The sequence below is a fragment of the Protomyctophum parallelum genome (assembly GCF_964188405.1).
Source record: "Protomyctophum parallelum genome assembly, chromosome: 2".
NCBI lineage: Eukaryota > Metazoa > Chordata > Actinopteri > Myctophiformes > Myctophidae > Protomyctophum > Protomyctophum parallelum.
In genome coordinates this window covers 17,038,748-17,057,821 of record NC_139699.1, presented here as the reverse complement: position 1 = coordinate 17,057,821, position 19,074 = coordinate 17,038,748, and the positions used below count along the sequence as shown (strand labels likewise).

At 41.9% G+C, this 19,074-nt stretch overlaps 1 protein-coding gene across 2 annotated transcripts in view; it reads left to right on the top strand.

Moving 5' to 3' along the window:
• Positions 1-19,074, top strand: part of LOC310855072 (bifunctional glutamate/proline--tRNA ligase-like) — a 59,996-nt gene that overhangs the window by 13,930 nt on the left and 26,992 nt on the right. For both annotated transcript variants that reach the window (XM_083759942.1, XM_083759941.1), the window contains exons 3-12: positions 4,852-4,930; positions 5,706-5,829; positions 7,539-7,686; positions 8,312-8,411; positions 10,805-10,856; positions 12,747-12,962; positions 14,707-14,820; positions 15,568-15,615; positions 15,943-16,089; positions 17,365-17,544. In XM_083759942.1, the coding sequence (XP_083616068.1) occupies positions 4,852-4,930; positions 5,706-5,829; positions 7,539-7,686; positions 8,312-8,411; positions 10,805-10,856; positions 12,747-12,962; positions 14,707-14,820; positions 15,568-15,615; positions 15,943-16,089; positions 17,365-17,544 (1,208 nt within the window). The remainder of the gene's footprint in view (positions 1-4,851; positions 4,931-5,705; positions 5,830-7,538; positions 7,687-8,311; positions 8,412-10,804; positions 10,857-12,746; positions 12,963-14,706; positions 14,821-15,567; positions 15,616-15,942; positions 16,090-17,364; positions 17,545-19,074) is intronic.

Sequence of the window (19,074 nt, the reverse complement as noted above, 5' to 3'; positions counted from 1 at the left end):
TGCCAATGTCTGTCTGTGGGATTGCGCTGCACAGAATATTGCTCCTGTGTTTACATGGACTGTCCTAATGCTTGTGACTTATTCAACCTGCTGAACAATTTACATAATAAATAAATTGCTCAGTCCCTCTCACACTGTTCAATCAAAATAGTTGTTGATTTGGAAATGAATAAATGAAAATGAGAAATAAACTGTGGATTGATTATTTGTCATTAAGCATGACACATGACCCAGGCCACAGGCGTAGTGGTCTGCATTTTCTCTACATGTACAACACTTTGTACATGTAGAGAAAATATGATGTAAATCCAACCAGTTAGTGGAACATGGTGCATGATTATAACTTGTGGGGATGTTTCTGCTCTTTTTTGGTAAATCACTTTATTGAAGACTTTCATGACTTTTGCAGTAAAAGTAGAACTTCTGGCCATCCATTTCATGGAGGACAAGTCAAAGTAATGAAATATTTGTCCCTATACTGGCCCTTATAGAAGAGTATCACTAGGAATCAGGATTACCAGGGAACATTCCTCAAATGTAAATTCCACCTATAGAAAGTCCTATATAAAAGGCTGCTGATTCAACATAGAACCAAATATTTGCATTATAGGCATTTTTTGCCTATGTGGTGAGTAACTTCATGGATCAATTTCATGACCTTTGCAGTAAAAGTAAATCTCGGGACAATTCATTTCATGAAGGGGACATCCTAAAGATATAAAAAAACTATGTCCCGTTTTGTTATACCTCGGGGAGGGGTACCTCGAAAACTAAGCCTCTTTTTGAGGGTTTGGCCCTGTACCAGAGCTACAGATTGATGAAGAAGACATTAATAATGTTTTTGACGTGTGTGGGTAGAATTAGCATTGCATTGTGCTCAGTGAAGACTAAGAGTAAAGGCAAGCTATATAGTTATAGGTTACTGTACTAAACAAAGATGACATGACAGTGTGTACCCTATTGTAAACAAGTGTAATGCTTTATGGTTTCGTCCACAGTTAAGTTTTCATATTGAGTTGTGCTTGAAATGTACTGTAATTCTGCAAACTGTTAATACATACTTCAATAAATCAATCAAAACAGTGGCAATAAGTTCATTCACTGGAATTGGTCAAACAACGCCGTCAACCCGTCTTGTGTTTGTTCTGCGTTAAAGCAGATGATGCAAGCGTCCTGCAAATGGGCACACTCAGCAATCACTATACTGTCTGTCACTGACACAATAGTTCACTCTCCCTCATCTTTCTACTGTGTCAGACAGGCTGCAAAACATAGTCTCGGCCATGCCTTTAGGCCTATCAGAGACAAGCTTAGATTCAATGTTTGTAGTACCATCATTGCTGTCATGGCTGTTGGGTGTTTATTCATCTTGTCTCCCCCCTGTCTCATACTCATCTCTCCCCTTTTATTTTGTACGTTTAAATCTTTATGAACAGTCACACCTAGAGATGCAACGATACTGATTTTTCAATTCCGATCCGATCCGATATATTCATTTTGAAATTTCCCGATATCCGATATTTGCCGATCCGATATTTGCTGTAGGCTACATAGCAAAACAAATGAATACAAAAATATTCAAAGAGGGGATGTTTATGGTTAAGTGTTTAACCTGTAAAAATAAGAATATGAACTGTTTAACCTGTAAACCTTAAGGGAATGGCAACCTGTTAATTAATACTATGGATTATTATTATGTGCAAAGGTACATTTTTACCCCTAAAGTGATGCCTGCATGTAACCTGTTAATTCATTCTATGGTTTATTATTATTATTATTAATATTAATAATAATAGTTATTATTATTATTGCTATATACACGTGGTACCTTTTTACCCCTAATGCGATGCCGGAAATCAGCTGTGCTTTCATGTGACAAAAGCCCCTGAGCCTTACCGACAGAACTCGGGGAGAAAAAAAAATACCTCAGGACGTTTGTTATGGCGCTAGCTGGTGTTGTGTTGCTACTATAGTTTGCAAACTCTTGTCTGTCTTAAGAATTGCACTACACTTACAATCTGAATCAGTGGTTGAGCTTCTGACAACAATGTCATGGTTTGATAACTGAGCCAATTATATTAAGACGGATTTTACCGCGACGACGACGCGCTTATTATTCATCATCAACATCGTCGTCGTCAAAGCAGCGTCGTCACAGCAGCATTTTTTTCAATGGCAATAATAAAGTTACAAAGATTGAATCACATAGCGCTAAACAGCACGTGTGTATATATAGCAGAAGAATGGATTACAAGACAATCTCATCAACAATGTCAGAACGCAGCTAGATGATCAGGCTCCACCACACAACTGAACTGCGCATGCAGTGATTTGACTGATCCGTCATCATCCGTGCGATGACGGGTAAACTTTATACTTTTATTAATGTTAAGTCTGTAAGTGATTCCATTCTCTTGCATATTGCACCTTAGTGGGGCTTTTTTCTATAGTCTGTTTGCAGTCTGTACATACTGGAGGTTGGATTCGCTCACTGCACTGTCTGTGCAGGACGGACTGTAAACATTAAACACGTGTCCCCCCTCCTGTATCGGAGCGTGTATCGGTGTCTCAAATCCGATCTCCGATACATTAATTAAGCTGGATCGGAGGCCGATACCGATATAATATCGGATCGGTTGCATCTCTAGTCACACCCCTAGTGTAAACCACTCATAGGTTAAATTAAAGGATGTTCTCCCATGTGACAGCTTTTCTACTGGGCAAGTTGGGCAGGTTTTATAGTGCTTTACTGCTGTACTATTTAGAGATTTCAATAACGGTACGGTATGTTTGTAATTTTTTTGTTTTTGCATCAGTGTTTTATGGCATTATATAACCATGGACAAATTATTTAGTTTTTGATGAATGATGCAAAATAGTGTTTCACATCCACACATCACATAGGGCCTATTCATACAATTTAAGCATTTAGCAGTAGCTCTTAATCCAGTGACTATCAGTAAGCAAGAACAAAAACATGGTAATACATCATATACATGAAAATAGTCATAATGAACCATACATAAGCTAAGAACCTAACAGTGCTATGTCTACATAAAATGCTAAAGTTAGATAATTTGAGCCTTAATTTGCATACGCCTGTAACATCGTCGGGGCTAGGGCAAGTGAAGTGCCACGGCAAGTGCTAAGATGGAGTCTGAAGAGGTGGGTTTTCAGCCTATGGCGGCAGATTGAGAGTGAATCTGCAGTTCTGATTACAATTACTGTATGGGAAGTTTGATTGATTTAAATATTTATTAACAGTTTGCAGAATTACAGTACATTTCAAGCACAACTCAATACAAAGACTGTGAGTGGACGACCCAATAAAGTATTACACTTGTTTACAAGAGGGTCCACCTTGTTCAATTCATCAAAACATTTAGAGACGTACAAATATACACTTCTATATAGCCAAAGAACAGAACAGGAATTCATCATAAAGGAGGTAAAACGGGAAAATAAACATATACAGTGAGGGGGAAAAAGGGGTTTTGGGGGGGGGGGGGGATTCAGATTTTACAGGGGCCAAGTGCATTCCGGAAGGGAGAAGTGTTTGAGTGTGGAGCGTTGTCCCTGTGTTTTTAGTGAAGGTACTTCCAGCTTTCCTGTGTTTGGCTGATCTGAGCACGTGGGAGGGTTTGTAGCAACCAAGGTATGGCTCCCCCATATCTTGCAAGTATGATTGAACCCTACAAACCCTCCCGCGCACTCAGATCAGCCAACGCAGGGAAGCTGGAAGTACCCTCACTAAAAACGCCGGGACAACGCTCCACACGTCCCAGACTCTTCTCCCTTCTGGCTCCAAAACTGTGGAATGCACTTCCTTCCCATTGCAGTCAGAACTGCAGCATCACTCCCAATCTTCCGCCGTAGTCTGAAAACCCACCTTTTCAGACTCAATCATGGCCCATAGCACTTAACCTACCCCCTTAGATAGCACTTCCATAGACTTAGATAGAATTTGATACAGACTTATAGCATGTTATGTAGACAGCACTATAATTGCATTGTATATAGTCATAGCATGCCATAGTACATATGTATAGCATAGTAGCATATATATAGTTTATATGTATAGTCTCATAATATAGATATTCCACTGTTACTTTCTTAGCTTACGCATGTTTCATGATAAATGCTTTTATGTGATGTATTCCCATGCTTTTGTTCTTGCTTAATGTAAGTCGCTCTGGATTAAGAGTGTCTGCTAAATGCCTAAATTGTAAATTGTGTAGGGTTCGATCAGACTTGCAAGATATGGTGTGCCGTACCTTTGGTTGCTTTGAATGCCAGCATCAGAGTTTTGTCCTCTGTGCGGGCAGCAACCGGGAGCCAATGGAGGGAGCGGAGAAGGGGGGATACATGAGAATTTTGGCTGGTTGAAGACCAAGCGAGCTGCGGCATTTTGGATTTATTGGAGAGGCTTAAGAGCACATGCCGTGATGCCGGTAGGCCAGTAAGAAGGGAGTTACATTTGTCAAGTTTTGACATGACAGATGTCTGAATAAGGAGCTGGGCTGACTCCTGGATGAGGAAGGGTCTAATTTGATTGAAACGCGTTTGTTGCTCTGGGTCAGGTAAATAAATGTGAAAAGACATTGAGTGATGGCTGTTCTCTCTCCGTTTCTCACTTTGAAACATTGATTTAATCTTGAATGTTGCGGGCATTCTGATTTGCAGTGCTAAATTCAATTGAGCATTGCCCCAAGAGAAATGACGACAGACGCACTCGCACACAGACTTGAGACGGGTTTCTATAATTGACCCTGGGCCCTGGAAAGAAATGTTGTTGCGTGTACTGACAGGTGTTGTTGGTTAGCTGACACTAACATTCCCATCCTCTTCCAGGGGCGCTGTTGGTTGCAGAGTACCTGAAATTGGAACTCTCTGTGTTGGAGGGCAGGAAAAACATTCTCCACTTCCGGCGGTAAGAGTTCTTTCTCGCACTGATGCCTTTTACTACACACCGCAAACAGCTGGAGAAATAAACGTGGCCAATGGGAATTAAGGTTAATCTCCTAAATCCCAGAACCCAATCTTTTCTGCTGAACTTATTTTACATTCACTAGTTCACTTTAATATGTTATATGTTCATATTATTTTGCTCCTGATCCGATTCCGATCATTTAATTATTGAATTTTCCTGATCCGATATTTATAGTTTATGCCATACCACAATAGTAATAGTACAATATCCAAAATTACAGACAATATCCAGTCTAATATCATGAGATAGATATATATATATATATATGTATATATATATATATATATATATATATATATATGTGTATATATATATATGTGTGCCCCATTGTCCTTGACGTTTTTGCTCTAAATCCGTTTCCGATCATTTGAAAATTGCGTGATTGGCCCTGTTTTCCGATGACATGATCGGATCGGGACAACCTTATGTTATTATTTTTTTTTTGTCACCTCAGTGTCAAAAAATGGAAATGAACAAAACCTACATTTAATGTAACTTCATGAACTAGTAAAGTGCCTGTTCGGGGCAGAGGCTACAGAGAATCTCTGGTCCAATGAGCAATGGTCTCATGACTCATTCAGACCTGGGACAATTGAAACCTGTTCATAGAAAACTGAGCTTGTTTTGAATGATGCTGTACATCAGTTTCCCATCAACAACGTTTGAGTGTGTCACTGAAACCTACAAACCAACCACCCCGTCCTTCTCCTTGTAGTGAGGATGGTCAAGTTGGTCAACATACTGAGAGTGAGGATTTGACGGAAGATGACGACATCGCACAATTCCTGGCCAGTTTCAACCATTGCCTTCGCGGCGAAGATGAAAAAAAGAAAGAAGAGGTAAGTCACCTAAGAACGCCACACCTATGATGCTAGGGCTGCCACAATTAACATTTTGATTTTTTGACATTTTGATTATTACTTGTTTGTCACACAAATATGCGATTAACGATTATTATTATTTTATTTTTTGTCGACATTATTATGAATAGAATTCAAAATTCTGTTCGGCTTTTAGGCTATGTCTCATTCTTCGTAATCTCAAATTGCACAGGTCAGATATGACACATGACTTGAATAGACAAAGACATTACTGACAAATGTAATACTTTTATACTTATTACTTATTATATACTTATTAATAGGGATGCACCGAAAGGGAAATTCTTGGCCGAAACCGAATACCGAATATAGGAAACAGTTGGCCGAAAACCGAATACCGAATAGCCGAATACATATTTGTTGTAAAGCTACCTGATTATGGCAAAAGACATAATTATGGCAAAACCTAACTTAAATAATAAACACTTATGGCTCCATTAAAAAACATCTAATTAATTGGAGGCTTTGTGATTAATTAATCTCAATTAATCACATTTTAATCGCATATCAATAGGCCTATTTGACCTGAGCGGTGAGCTTTTTTTTCTACATAAGCATAGGCAATAAAACAAGTAGTAATAATAATAGTGATAATAATATTATTTATATAAAGCTTCTCTGAGTACTTAGACACTTTTCAAGGAGAACATGAGAAAACAAATAAAAACAACTTTATTAGAGAAAAACTAAGACTATGGAATAAAATAAATTAAAGTGGAATGAGATAGCAATATTCCAGAGGTGGGTTTGAATTTATAGGTGGTGGTATGTCTCTGAGTTTTGGGAAGTGCATCGTTTTGACAGGTCTGCCTGCTGTCACGTGCTGTGGACAGTGAAACCCTTCATGACCATTAAACATGGGCAGACGCAACGATACAGTATCATTGTGTGAGGTGTTGGGGAACGGATGGAAAGTACTGTTAAAACTAACGTTAGCTCCCATGCTATTGCTAGCTATAGCTTCCCTCGTCAACATAACACCACCCGACCCGTCCACAGATCGGGTGGAAGAGCTGCTGATATCACGTTGCTTGTGCCCGTGGATGGGAAATAAGATTTAAAAGGCTATGGAAGCTTGGATGAAAGCACAGATGTATGCAATAAAGTTGTGTCGGATCTGCCTGTGCATTGAAGCATTCCGTGACTGCTGCTTGTGTGTTGTGTTGTGACTGCTGCCTGCTGAGCTGATGCAAGAGCGTCATAAGCATGCGCCCTTCCTGCGCTGAAAGTAGCAGATCTACAAGCTATCTACCCGTCGCAATGCACAGCGCGTTGGGCTTGTACATCTGTGTTTTTCCCGCAGTTTAGTTCGATTCACAACTTTAGGACCACTACTACTATTCGGTGATATTTTTCGGCTTATTTGAGCCGAAACCGAATAGGCCGAAAATACATTTTTAGCCATTTTCGGCCGAATATTTTCGGTGGCCGAATTTTCGGTGCATCCCTACTTATTAATACAATGCGGAAATAGTTAACCAACTATTTCTGCCATTTTTGGAAAATGTTTTAAAATGTATGCACATTTTTCAACGTGGAAACAACTGACGATTATGAAAGAATAATTGTTATTATCTTGTCATCTCAAATAATTGCGATTGGACGATTATGTAATTGTGAAAGGCCTATCAAATCTACAGTAAATCAACCTATACTTTTTTCTCCAGGTGAAATATTGGCTGCAGATCAGCAAAAAAAGTGTCTTTGGTCAATCCAGCCTGCAACAACTAAACCAAGTCATGGAAGGAGGAACATTATTCCTGGTGGGGAATGCTTTCACCGTGGCGGATTTCTGTGTCTGGGCTGCACTCAAAGGTTCGTCACACAAGATCTATTCATTTAAAGCCATTTATGATTGTAGCCATTCAAATATAAATACATATATGAATGAATGAACAAACTAATTAAGTAGTGTGCTAGTGAGACAGGAAACCAAGGACAGAGAGGAGAGAGATGTGAAACTGGGTCCATGCGTAGCCACAAAAGATATTTCTTGAATATTTCCAACATGACAGTTTACCTTGTTTTATTTTTTGTGTTAGGTGTTTTTACACCAAATCAGAACTGTCTGTAGTCTTGTTATGGATCATTATTCATTACACATGGTATTTCAACGTGACTGCTATCATATAATGTCATTGTTGCCTTCATTTTGCTTGTGGACATTGTTGTTGTATGTGTATAGTGTACTTTCATGTAGAGCTGGGCAATTGTATAGATTTATCCATTCTGAAAATAATTGAATTGTTGTTTGTAATAGTAACTTATGTGCAATGAATACATCATTGCACATAAATACGACTCCAGGGTGTCTAATGAAGTAGACACATGGACCTCATAGACACATGACAAACTGGGGAAAAAATGGTGGCATTCTACCTTTAAAGTAGAATGGGATCACCTGATTTAAATCCAGCTAGATTAAATGTCTTTCATACAGACCATGAGGAGTGTATGAAAGACCATGTCCATGTCCGTTCATGGTTCGACAACAAGGCCTCTCAGAAGCTATTCCGTGATGTGTGCAGCAAGTGGACCAGGTATGACATGATGTTGCATCAGCTCGCTCTCTCAGCCTCCCCCTCCCCCCCTCTTTCTTTCTCTTTTACTCTTTTTGTCTCTCAAATCATAATGGTTGAATGCTTTTCTTTTCATGGGCGTTGCGGTCACAAATACGTTCCATTTTTGGGACTGCCTCACGCTCGCCTTGATCTACAAAATGCCTATTGAAAGGTAGTATGTTACAGCAACATTCCATAGCGAGTTTATTGCATCGTTTGCATGTTTGCTTTGACTGAGGAACCTACAGTAGGTGAGATGGACAGACAGGGGTGGAGTTGTTCACAGATGTGTCAATGGCTTTGTTGGTTTTGAATGGAAGCCTTCTTCAAAAGACGTGGTGTAGTGAAAGTGTGAATGACCGAGGCCTTACAATGCGTTACGTAGGCTACTGACCTGATGTCTGTTTTCAACTTGCAGTATTGAGCCATATAGCAGGAGTTCAGCTTGAGAGCAGGGCCACATAATAAATTAAATAAATATCATTAATAACTTTCGTGAGGCATGGCTCAGCTGGTTCAGGGAACAGCTGTGATGGAAGTCCTTACCCGTTCTGAATATATGAACAGCAAATCATGTTCAGTGTGCGATGTAATAGATCACATTACTGATAGGCGGGGAATTGTTTACAGATGGTCTTGGGAAGTTGGGTTGGGCACAAAAGTATAGGCTAATTAAATGCTGTAGTACAATCATAAGTACACCATTGATGTGTGATGTAAATATGGTGGTGATATTCTGCCTATAAATGGAAGTTTTTGAATATTTTCAAGTTCGGTATTGCACTTTGTAGACGGTCCCTAACCGCTCACCGTCTGCTGCGCATGGAGATATAAGCTATTAAACGGTGAACGCGGAGGTTGGCTTTTTGGGCTTCAAAGCAAGTTGTAGTTTGTTCTTTATATAATCAGGATAAAAAATTGATGTTTTGTGTGATTTATGTCGTTGTCATTGCATCTGTCTGTATGTATTTTGTCATTGTGTTGTTCCGACGGCACGGGATCTGTCTTCCCCAAACGTCTCCATTTGGCCACCCCGAGACCCCGACAGATAAGCATTCCGTTGTGATCGTGCTGTTCAGTGTGTCACGCAGCCACGCTGGGTGCGCGCAGGGCTGTAACCTGTCGTTATTAGTGTCCAGGCTTTGAGCGTGCATGTAGCCCATGTGTATGGCACGGCAAAGGAGGTGGTTGAGGAGGGTGCGGACTGTGTGTGTGTGTGTGTGTGTGTGTCTCTCTCTCTCTCTCTCTCTCGGAGCTGCCTGTGCCACGCAACCCGTCCGCGATGCTTCCCCAAAGACGAAGTTATGTCGACTGACGCAAGAGTAGCTGTACTATGGGACCGAGTTGTTTTCCTCGTGTGGGTCGGAAACTGTGTCCCAGTATTAATCTGTGTCCGTCCCAACATGCATTTCACTGGTGACACGTGATTTGCGGGGAGATGAGTTGTTGCGGTTGGATTATTATTTCATATAAATGGGTATTGTACTGTAAATATGACATGAATATGAATGCAAAGTAGTGGTTGATGTGTGGACAGGCTAGCTGTTGGTGTTGTGCATGGTGAGATGTGTGCAAACGGTGTGTTTTGGTAGGAGAAGACGGCCAAAGGATGCAACACACACACACACACGTGGCGCCAAATTCTATAGGCCACTCTTTGTTGTGTTGCAGCGGTAGCTGAGAGGAAGCATGCCAGTGGGGTAACGGTGAGAACGGTGGCCTGTGATGCAGGTGTCGCTAAGGGGCGGAGGTGTGTGAGGGTGCGAGGTTAATTCACTAAGAAATTCATTATTAATCATTAATGTGTCAAATCGAAAAAAGGGCTCTGTTAAGACCTCCATATTATTATGGTCAATGCCTGTGTGAAAAGTGTGAGCGATTGGTGCAGGCAATGAGGAGATACGGCGGTGTTTCTGACATTCATTCATTCATTGTTAGAATTATAGTATGATATCATATTTGTAATGTCTCAATTTAACTGAGTGTAAAACATGCTCAATTATTTGTTAAATTGTTGTCAATTTTGCACTATACTCTGACCATCCCCCTCTTTCCTTCCTGAGAAGCATGTATTGTCACCCAACAAGCTAACAAACACTGTTTGTACTAGCTAGCTCGTATGCATTGTGAATAAGACTGTAATTGGAGTTTGCATTCCTGTATTTGCATGTATACTTTGTCGTTAAGATTGAGTAGTTTGTGAAAACTGAACTCTTTGTGGTAGCGTTTAAGTTGAGCAGCATGTTTAGAGTGTACAGATGGTTGGTTGCATGTTGGTCTTGAGTGAAATGCTATGAATGGCGCTAAAACTAGATAGATTTCCATTAACACATTTTGAAAACGATATCACAAGATGCTTTCCCACTCTCTAGGTTGACAATAAAAGCCAATAAAGAGGATGACCCGAAATCCTGGTATAAAGAGGTGAGTCATAATGATTATTATAATAATATAAACTAGAATTTCGCCGCCCTTTGGGCGGCTCATCCTAGAGTTACTTTGCAGCACAATATGGGAAGATGGAAATTGCGGGAGTTGACAGACTCCACTTCATGTTTTAGCTGTGTGACCCAGTTTTGTGCCCTGCACATGTAGTAACGGATGGGTTATTAATTATGTGTTGTTGCGCTCGCAACAACACAAGTCCCCCCAGCCCTGTGATGCGATACAAAAATCCTCCACAGTGAACCCGTGGCACTGATGCGAGGTCCATGTTGTACGGCAGCTGCTTTAGCTGCGTTCGGTTCACCAAGCGTAGTTGTGTGGCGTTTGCCGTGCGATAGGTGAGAGATGTCTTTTTCAGGTTGTTGCTGGCGGTGGCCGTTATGGGTCCTTATTAGTGTAGTCTAGTCAACACGACGTGGTGTTTGTCGATGCGTACTGTTACTGAGGTGGAGTGTTCGCCTGTCCGGCACAGCAGCCAGAGGGGGAGGGGGCTGAGGTAGAATGAGCTGGTGTGGATCAGAGGCAGTGAGGTTGGACATTAAGGGGTTGGAAATCATCCCGGTCGCGTGGTTCATGTAACGCGTGTGTCACTGTGAAGGCCGTAGACTACTATACAATGCGCCATTGGACTGGCCCCATGAAGTGAACGGAGTTGGTGTAACTCGGCAAAGTGGTGACGATTTTGACGTCACAGCAAACAGGCTGGTGGTCTTGCGCAAGAATGTGTTCTTTCATAGAAATGGGTATTGTACTGTAAATATGACAGTTGCATGGATGCAAAGTAGTGTGTGATGTCTGGACAGGCATGCTGTTGGTGTTGTGCATGGTGAGATGTGTGCAAACGGTGTGGTTTGGTAGGAGAAAGCGACAAAGGATGGGGTGTTGCGCTGGCTAGTAGTGTGGCAGGATTCACGTCAAGGTCCCTGCTCTATTTTTCCTCACATCGTTTCCCTTAAAGGTGTATTGAAATGAAAAAGACGTTTTTCACACTTTTAGACCATATCCGTGGTCATTATATGGGCATACCTAACGATGGATGCCAAAAAAATGTGAAAATTCTCATTTCTGTTTGTTTTTATATCAAAGGTCCATAAAAACGATTGCATTATTTATTTATTAAAACGAAAACGTGCTGCGTATGACGTGTAGAGATACACATCGATAAAAGCCAATAACAATGAAGCTCACCCGTTTAGTTCCCCATATCTGCGCCTCCGTCCATCACAGCTGCTACTGATTACAGAATACTGTATCTGAAAACATTATAGGGTAGAAATAAGCCTCATAACAGTAAACTGGTTGTGCTGGCCGACCATATGATTTATAAACAAACACCACGCTGTTGCGCATAGCATAACTACCGTCCCTAGCTACCGTCCCATCGCCTGAAGGGATGCGACGCTCTGATTGGTTCAGAAACTTCAGACCGGTGTTTCATGTTGAAACACCATTTTCATGTTGTTCACCATTTCCGTTTCACTACACCTTTAACCCATTTTGGGCGGGAACCCCTTTTGGTGTTAGCATTATGCTATGCTTTAGCTATTGAAAAATAGCAGATCTACAAGCTACGAGGTCTGCTATTTTTGAAGAATCATGAAAAGTGACATGAAAGTGTTTGAGAACGACTGACATAGAAAAACATAGCTTTTTCAAGAAAACAGTCAGGATTTAGAAGACATTTGCAGAATCGTTCCCAGGTCAGAATGGGACCTGGGATTTATATTACTTAATACAAAAATGTATATGGGTGCTGTTGACCAGGAACACTGTTTATACTACAGCTAAAGCCTGCCTTCTAACCATGGCGTGTATCTATCCCGCTGTTCCTCCACCCTTCCCTCTCTCTGTCTCCCTCTGTCTGTCCAGGTGATGGCCAAGGCAGAGATGGTGGTTGCCACCAAAGACTGTTGCTTCCCCAGTCCATGGTGCTCTGCCATCTGGGACAACATCAAAACGTTCTTGGACGAGAAGATTAAGAAGCTGGGAGTGGTGAACTACTACGGCTCCCCCGGCTCCCCCGATTTTGTGTCCAAGGCTGCCCTGTACAAGGAATATTCCCTCCTGGCAGACTTTTTCCCAGAGGTAAGCAAGGCTGGGTTGAAAGTAAACGACATCATCTTTTCCAAGTCTGTTCCTACGCAAAATCCCTTTGCTGTCACAGTAAATCTGCTATTTTCATTGAATGGTCACCTCGGGCTCGGATTCAAGGGGTCTATTATAAATGGAGCACTGCACAATAGTCAGGGTGGGTACATTTCAGAACAAATTCCATTCCAATGTGCAAATTGCCTTTGCAGATACCCCAACAACAACCAGTACAATGAACAATATACTGTATTGGGTGTAGAGTTCTCATCGGGCCCGAAATTTGAAGCCCGGCCCGGCCCTAACTGGGTCAGCCCGAAGCCCGGCCCGGCCCTAAAAAATAGCATAATGTTAGGCCCGAAGCCCTATAAAGCCCGACAAAGAAAAAAAAGAACGCCACTTTAATGCATGGCCAGCGCAGCAGCATGCGCCATCAGTGAACCGTCAGTGAACCACTGACGGCGCATGCTGCTGCGCTGGCCATGAAATAAAGTGGCGTTCTTTTTTTTCTCTTTCAGTGTGTGTCTGTGTGAGAGTGAGAACGGAGTTCAATGGACTTATCGCCGAAATAAAGGATTTATGTAGCTCACGTTAGACTGTTAATGTACCATTTCCATTTTCCATATCATTCTAATGGATTCCATTTCCAGTGGTGGTGAATGGTGAGTAGCTCCCCGTTTCCTCTGAGGTAAAGCTATGTCCAAGACCCCAAGTATCGTCCCCGTGCGGTGTCCAAAAGAACAAACATAGCCTACAAAGTTTACAAACCATCCATGCACCCGCTCATGGCGTGTCTCGACATCTTAGAGATCTGTTATTTTAAATCGGGCACATATAACGAGGAGCGCCGCTGCCGCACTGAGGGACGGCGGTTATAATACTAATCATTTTGTAAATCAAATAGCCTGTAGCCTGCAGTGGACTGTAACATTGCGTAGTCAGATCATACACTACAGAATTATATGGATGGTTGGTGACTATATGACGTTGATTAGGCCTAATGATTAGGTTATTCATCGCAGCCAGCTGGGTTTAACGAGATGGCTCAGTGCAACTGTTTTTGTCATGTTGCAGTCTATCGTGTGATAATCCAATTGATTTATAAAACATTTAGCATTATGAACTGAAGCTCATTTGGTGCACCGCAAAACAGAGGCCAGCCAGCGGTATAAACATTAAACAACCACCCCACCGTTCACTTCTCTCTGCCTGCGCAGTCAGTAATCCAGTCCAAGCCCCCCGCCTCCACTCCTCCCTCTTCCTCCTGTCACAAGTGAATCGCCATAGTGCAGCCCTCTTCATAATAAATACATACTTGTAGGCTATATAGCCTACACAATACACAAATAACAGAATTGCTATTGTTATTATAACATTTTTGAAAAAAGAACATTTTAAAATCACGGAAAATCACAGAGCCTGAGGCCCGGCCCGGTCGGTTTCGGGCAGAAAATGAGAACTCTAATTGGGTGACCTGTCGTTTAGCAGCATTCTTTTGGGACAATATGATTGGGTGATCTCTTTTGACTTTAATGATGATTTTTATTTTTTTTACTTGGTTTTACCTTATTTGATTTAGTTTCATATCTTTAATATCTTTAAACTCTCCTCCTCTGGTGACTCAGGTGGCAGAAGAACCCATTTGATTACCTGAAGAAGACCCAAGAGGTCGAAACGTTGTAACCTAAAATAAAGAATTGGAGCTCATAACAGTGTGCGGACCTTCCTCCTTCCTTCCCAGGCAGAAGAACCCCCCATAGAAACTCTTGCTTCAGAGATGTACCAAGCCTACGCCAAATTGGCCCAGTCCTACAGCGGCCTGCCCATCAAACTGAACCAGTGGTGTCAAGTTGTGGTCAGTGTCTGTTCACGCTCTTTCATGTTGTTTAACCCATTCTGACCTGAGATCAGATTTAAAAATGTCTTCTACATCCTGACAGTTTTCTGAAAAAAGCTATGTTTCTATGTCAGGCGTTCTTCGATTTTTCAAAAATAGCAGACCTACAAGCTCGTAGCGCGCCACTCGGTGACGCGCTATGAGCTTTTTCAATAGCTAAAGCATAACATAATGCTAACACCAAAAGGGGTCCCCGCCCAAAATGGGTTAACTCATTTCAAACCGGGAAAGGTTCCGTGTTTTATTCAAAAACAGTAGTATTTTTTGAAAAGTATTTGTAGTATTTTTTTGACAAAATGTATATATATTTTTTTAAGCAAAATTTTAACTCAAATCTTTGCTTCTAGGAGTCCCTGGAATGAAATATTATGAGATGGGGGAGATCCACAGCCAAATGCATATACTTTTGGGGGTCCTTGGACATGCACAAGTTTGAGAACCACTGAGCAACATATGTTGTTCAGATGGGGCATTTTCACAATCTGCATCAGGCCTTAATTAGCTGAACAAAATAACACTTGTGTGAAGTGAGGAGCGCCTGACTTTTAGAAGCCTGCCTATTTATGGCTGTAAACAAACATTAAAAGTCCATAGACTTGGCTGCCATGTGACGTAATTTCAAAAGCCAAACGTTAGCCGGGCTAGTGCCCCTCAAAAAGAATCGGTGCACATTACAACACTTGTCCTCCTCTCTCCTCTCCTCAGCAAGAGGCACACACAGCCTTCGCCACGGAGGAAGACGCAGAGAACGAGGTTTGAAAATCATTACTACTTCTTTTCCATTTCATATACTGTACCTTAATCTTAATCTCTACCGTTCTTGCCGTCATTTTGCAGACATGATTTAAAAAATCTTCACATTCATTCTAACAGGCCTATGTTTAGCTTTGTGGGAACTCAATTTAATCACTTTTTATAGAAACAGAAGTGAAGCCTGATCACACAGAACTGGATGTGACAAAGTTGCCTTTTGTGCATGATTTTCCAACACAATGTGTAGATAGACCTTCAAGATTTGTTGTCCCTGCGCAAACAAGGTTTTTCCTGCATTACGACGACACTGTGCATGCATGTTTGTAGGTCGAGAAGATCCTGCACCTGTATGAGATTGTTTATCAGCGGCTGCTGGCCATCCCTGTGGTAAAGAGGAATAGGGAGACGTTGGCCAGCGGGGTTTCCACCACCAAATTAGTGGTCTTCATCCCTGTTAATGGTTACGCCATCCAGGTATTTCATCCCCAAAGAATACACATCATACATTCATAGAAGCCTTTCATGGTGTCTTTATTTTCTCTTAAAGACTGTGCTACATTCTGTGTGTGTTTTGTTTGTTGTGAAGCACTCCTTTTACATGCAGTAAAATGTATCCATCCAGATAGTTTTGGTGTACTGAGGTTTACTTAGAGGGAGATCTCCGCCATCGAAATGTCCAAATGCCATTAAGCCCCAAAGTGCAAAATCTCAGCAGCTGCAATTTATGCAAAGAATGGCTCTTCCACGTGAGAATCCACAGACCTCACCATGAACCGTTTGATTTAACTATTTCCTACTGCCATATGTACATTAGTGCAGACGTGCTTCCTTCTGTGTGAGTAACATAATATAACTAGAAAAAGTGCCCTTCTGGGCACAGGTCTCCACCAGGATAGGAATGTAGGACATCTGTTTGAAACTGAGCACTCCTGTGAACTTTGGAAGCCAATCAGGATGGAGTCTGAGTAATCTGAGAGAGACTGTGTACCAATTTGCGTGATGTTTGGACAAAATCTGTAGGTGTACTGTGCAAAAACTTGTTTTGCACAAAGCGGCCACCTGGTGGCGCTATAACAGGCCGTTCTGGAAAGTTTGGGGCAGAGGTTCATCGTTGGCATCCAGGGAGTGTGTGTGCAAAATTTGGCATCGACCGGGTTAACGGTGGCCGAGATTAGCTGCTCACGGACACACACACGGACGGACACACACACACACACACACACACGGACGGACGGACGGACGGACGGACACACGGACGGACGGAGTGCAAAACATACTCTCCCCCCCCATGCCTTCGGCCTGGTGGAGACAATGATATCTCTCCTATTAGGGGTGTAATGATACATTTTAACACTTTGTGCCCAAGACATCCAGACGTCCTATGAATTACCGCATGTAGTGCCCAGGACGTCTGTGGACGTCCTGGTAAAAAACAGCGATACGATGCAAGGTTGATGATACGATATTGGTTCATTCATGGTGATACGATTCAATGATTTAAAATCGATACTATTTAGCAAAGAATAATCTGTGTGAAACATATGGGTAGTGCAGGTTCTTTTATGGATATAAAGTAAACGGTGATTCTCTGGCAAATACATGGACATTATACAGTATTTGCACAAATACTTACTTAGTACCGATTATAGCATTTGCATATTTGCTGTTTACATATCTATATACTTCGATTATTGAAATTAAAAATGTCGATGCAGTTACTATATCGCCCCTACTCTCTACCTGCCTCAGGGAGCCACATGTAACCATCTGGGTAACAAAATTGCTAAGATCAACGTCCCTGATGAAACAGAAGAGAAGCATGCATACGAGAACTCGTGGCGCCTCACCACCAGGACCATCAGCCTTCTGGCCATAGTCCATGGAGACAAAAAGGGCCTGGTGGTGCCGCCCAACGTCGCCCCTCATCAGGTATGAACACACACACACACACACACAATCTTGTACATAAACACACAGTCACACACTGTACAAAGACCAATCATACACATTGTATGTGAGTAGGTTGGAGTGGCTTATCAGCCGTAACGGATCCATCGGAAAAGAGTGAATCAATCAATCAATATCAATATTAATCTATTTGTATACTCAGACTCTGTTAGGAATTCTTCAAGACACATAGGCCCTCATTTATCAATCGAGTGTAAAATCTGCCACAGATTCGAGTGCAGGTTTCGTAGTACACCCACGTCGCCACGGCATTTATAAAGTGATCGCAAACAGCTGATCCTTCCTTAATTTTGTTCTCACGTTAATAAATGTCGCGGCTGAATTTGATCTGGCACGCCCTAAGAACTCAAGCCTCGCCCTCGTTTTTGCGACATGAACAACGGCAATACGTTTCCTGAAACCATGGTTACATGAAAAAATAGGTTTCTCCCGTGCCTTGCTGCCCGCCTCACCCCCCTCTCTCATACACACGCACAGCACGCACACGCAACTTGCAAGCCCAACTAACTGGTGTGTTGTTAAACAAATAAAGAACGAACACCTGCATGAATTAAATAAAGTTGTAGGCCTAGTCCTACCCTGTCTGTTTCCCTCTCACCTCGCTTGCCTTGCTGTCATGCATGCACGCACGCACCTACATGACACATTAAATAAAGCTGTCTGTTTTTCCTCTCGCTTCGCTTCCCTTGCTGCCCGCCTCACCCCCCGCACGCACGCACATATCGCTATTTGCAACTTTCACTGTGTGTTGTTAGTTGTATATTAAATTATTAAAGTATTTTTAATTGAATATACAACAAGATATATTTGTGAACGAAAACCTGAACCTGTGTACCATAATTAAATAACAAATAGGCACACACACACTGCTGTTTCGCAGGTGCTCTGTCTGTCTGTCTGTCTGTCTGTGTGTCTGTCTCTCTCTATCACAGTGGTCCGTCCGTGACCAACTGACCATGCACGTTCCGACGTTCGACAGTCTATTTAGATTGCCTCGCAGTCGTTAGTCACTGCAGTAGCCGGGCTGTCAACTGTCATTATATGAATGTGCAGCCAAAACCTATATAGCCTCATGTGGCTGGTGCATGGGCTGGCTGGGTAATATACCTATATCTCCGATGCAGTTCCCACTTGTGCTGGCAGCCTGGCACGGTACATTTGGCATTCGAGCGACGTGTCAGGTTTATTATATTGCACATACCGTAAGAAAGACATCGGCCTTCATGCTGTAGATTAGGCTACAGTAGGCTATACCTGCACGTTGGGACTCTCCGCAGCTGAGCTGCAGCACTGCTGCACTATACTCTCCAACGTCCCGTCATGGAAATATTTCAGCACAGACAGCCCAAATCCTCGCATGTATGCGCTCATGCAAAACACTGTTTAAATGGCTTAAGCATCTCTTGCAACATTGTTTTTAATTGCGCGATTTTATCTCCTACTAATTTCATATGACACATGTATTCCTTAACATTTTTATTTATTTATTTT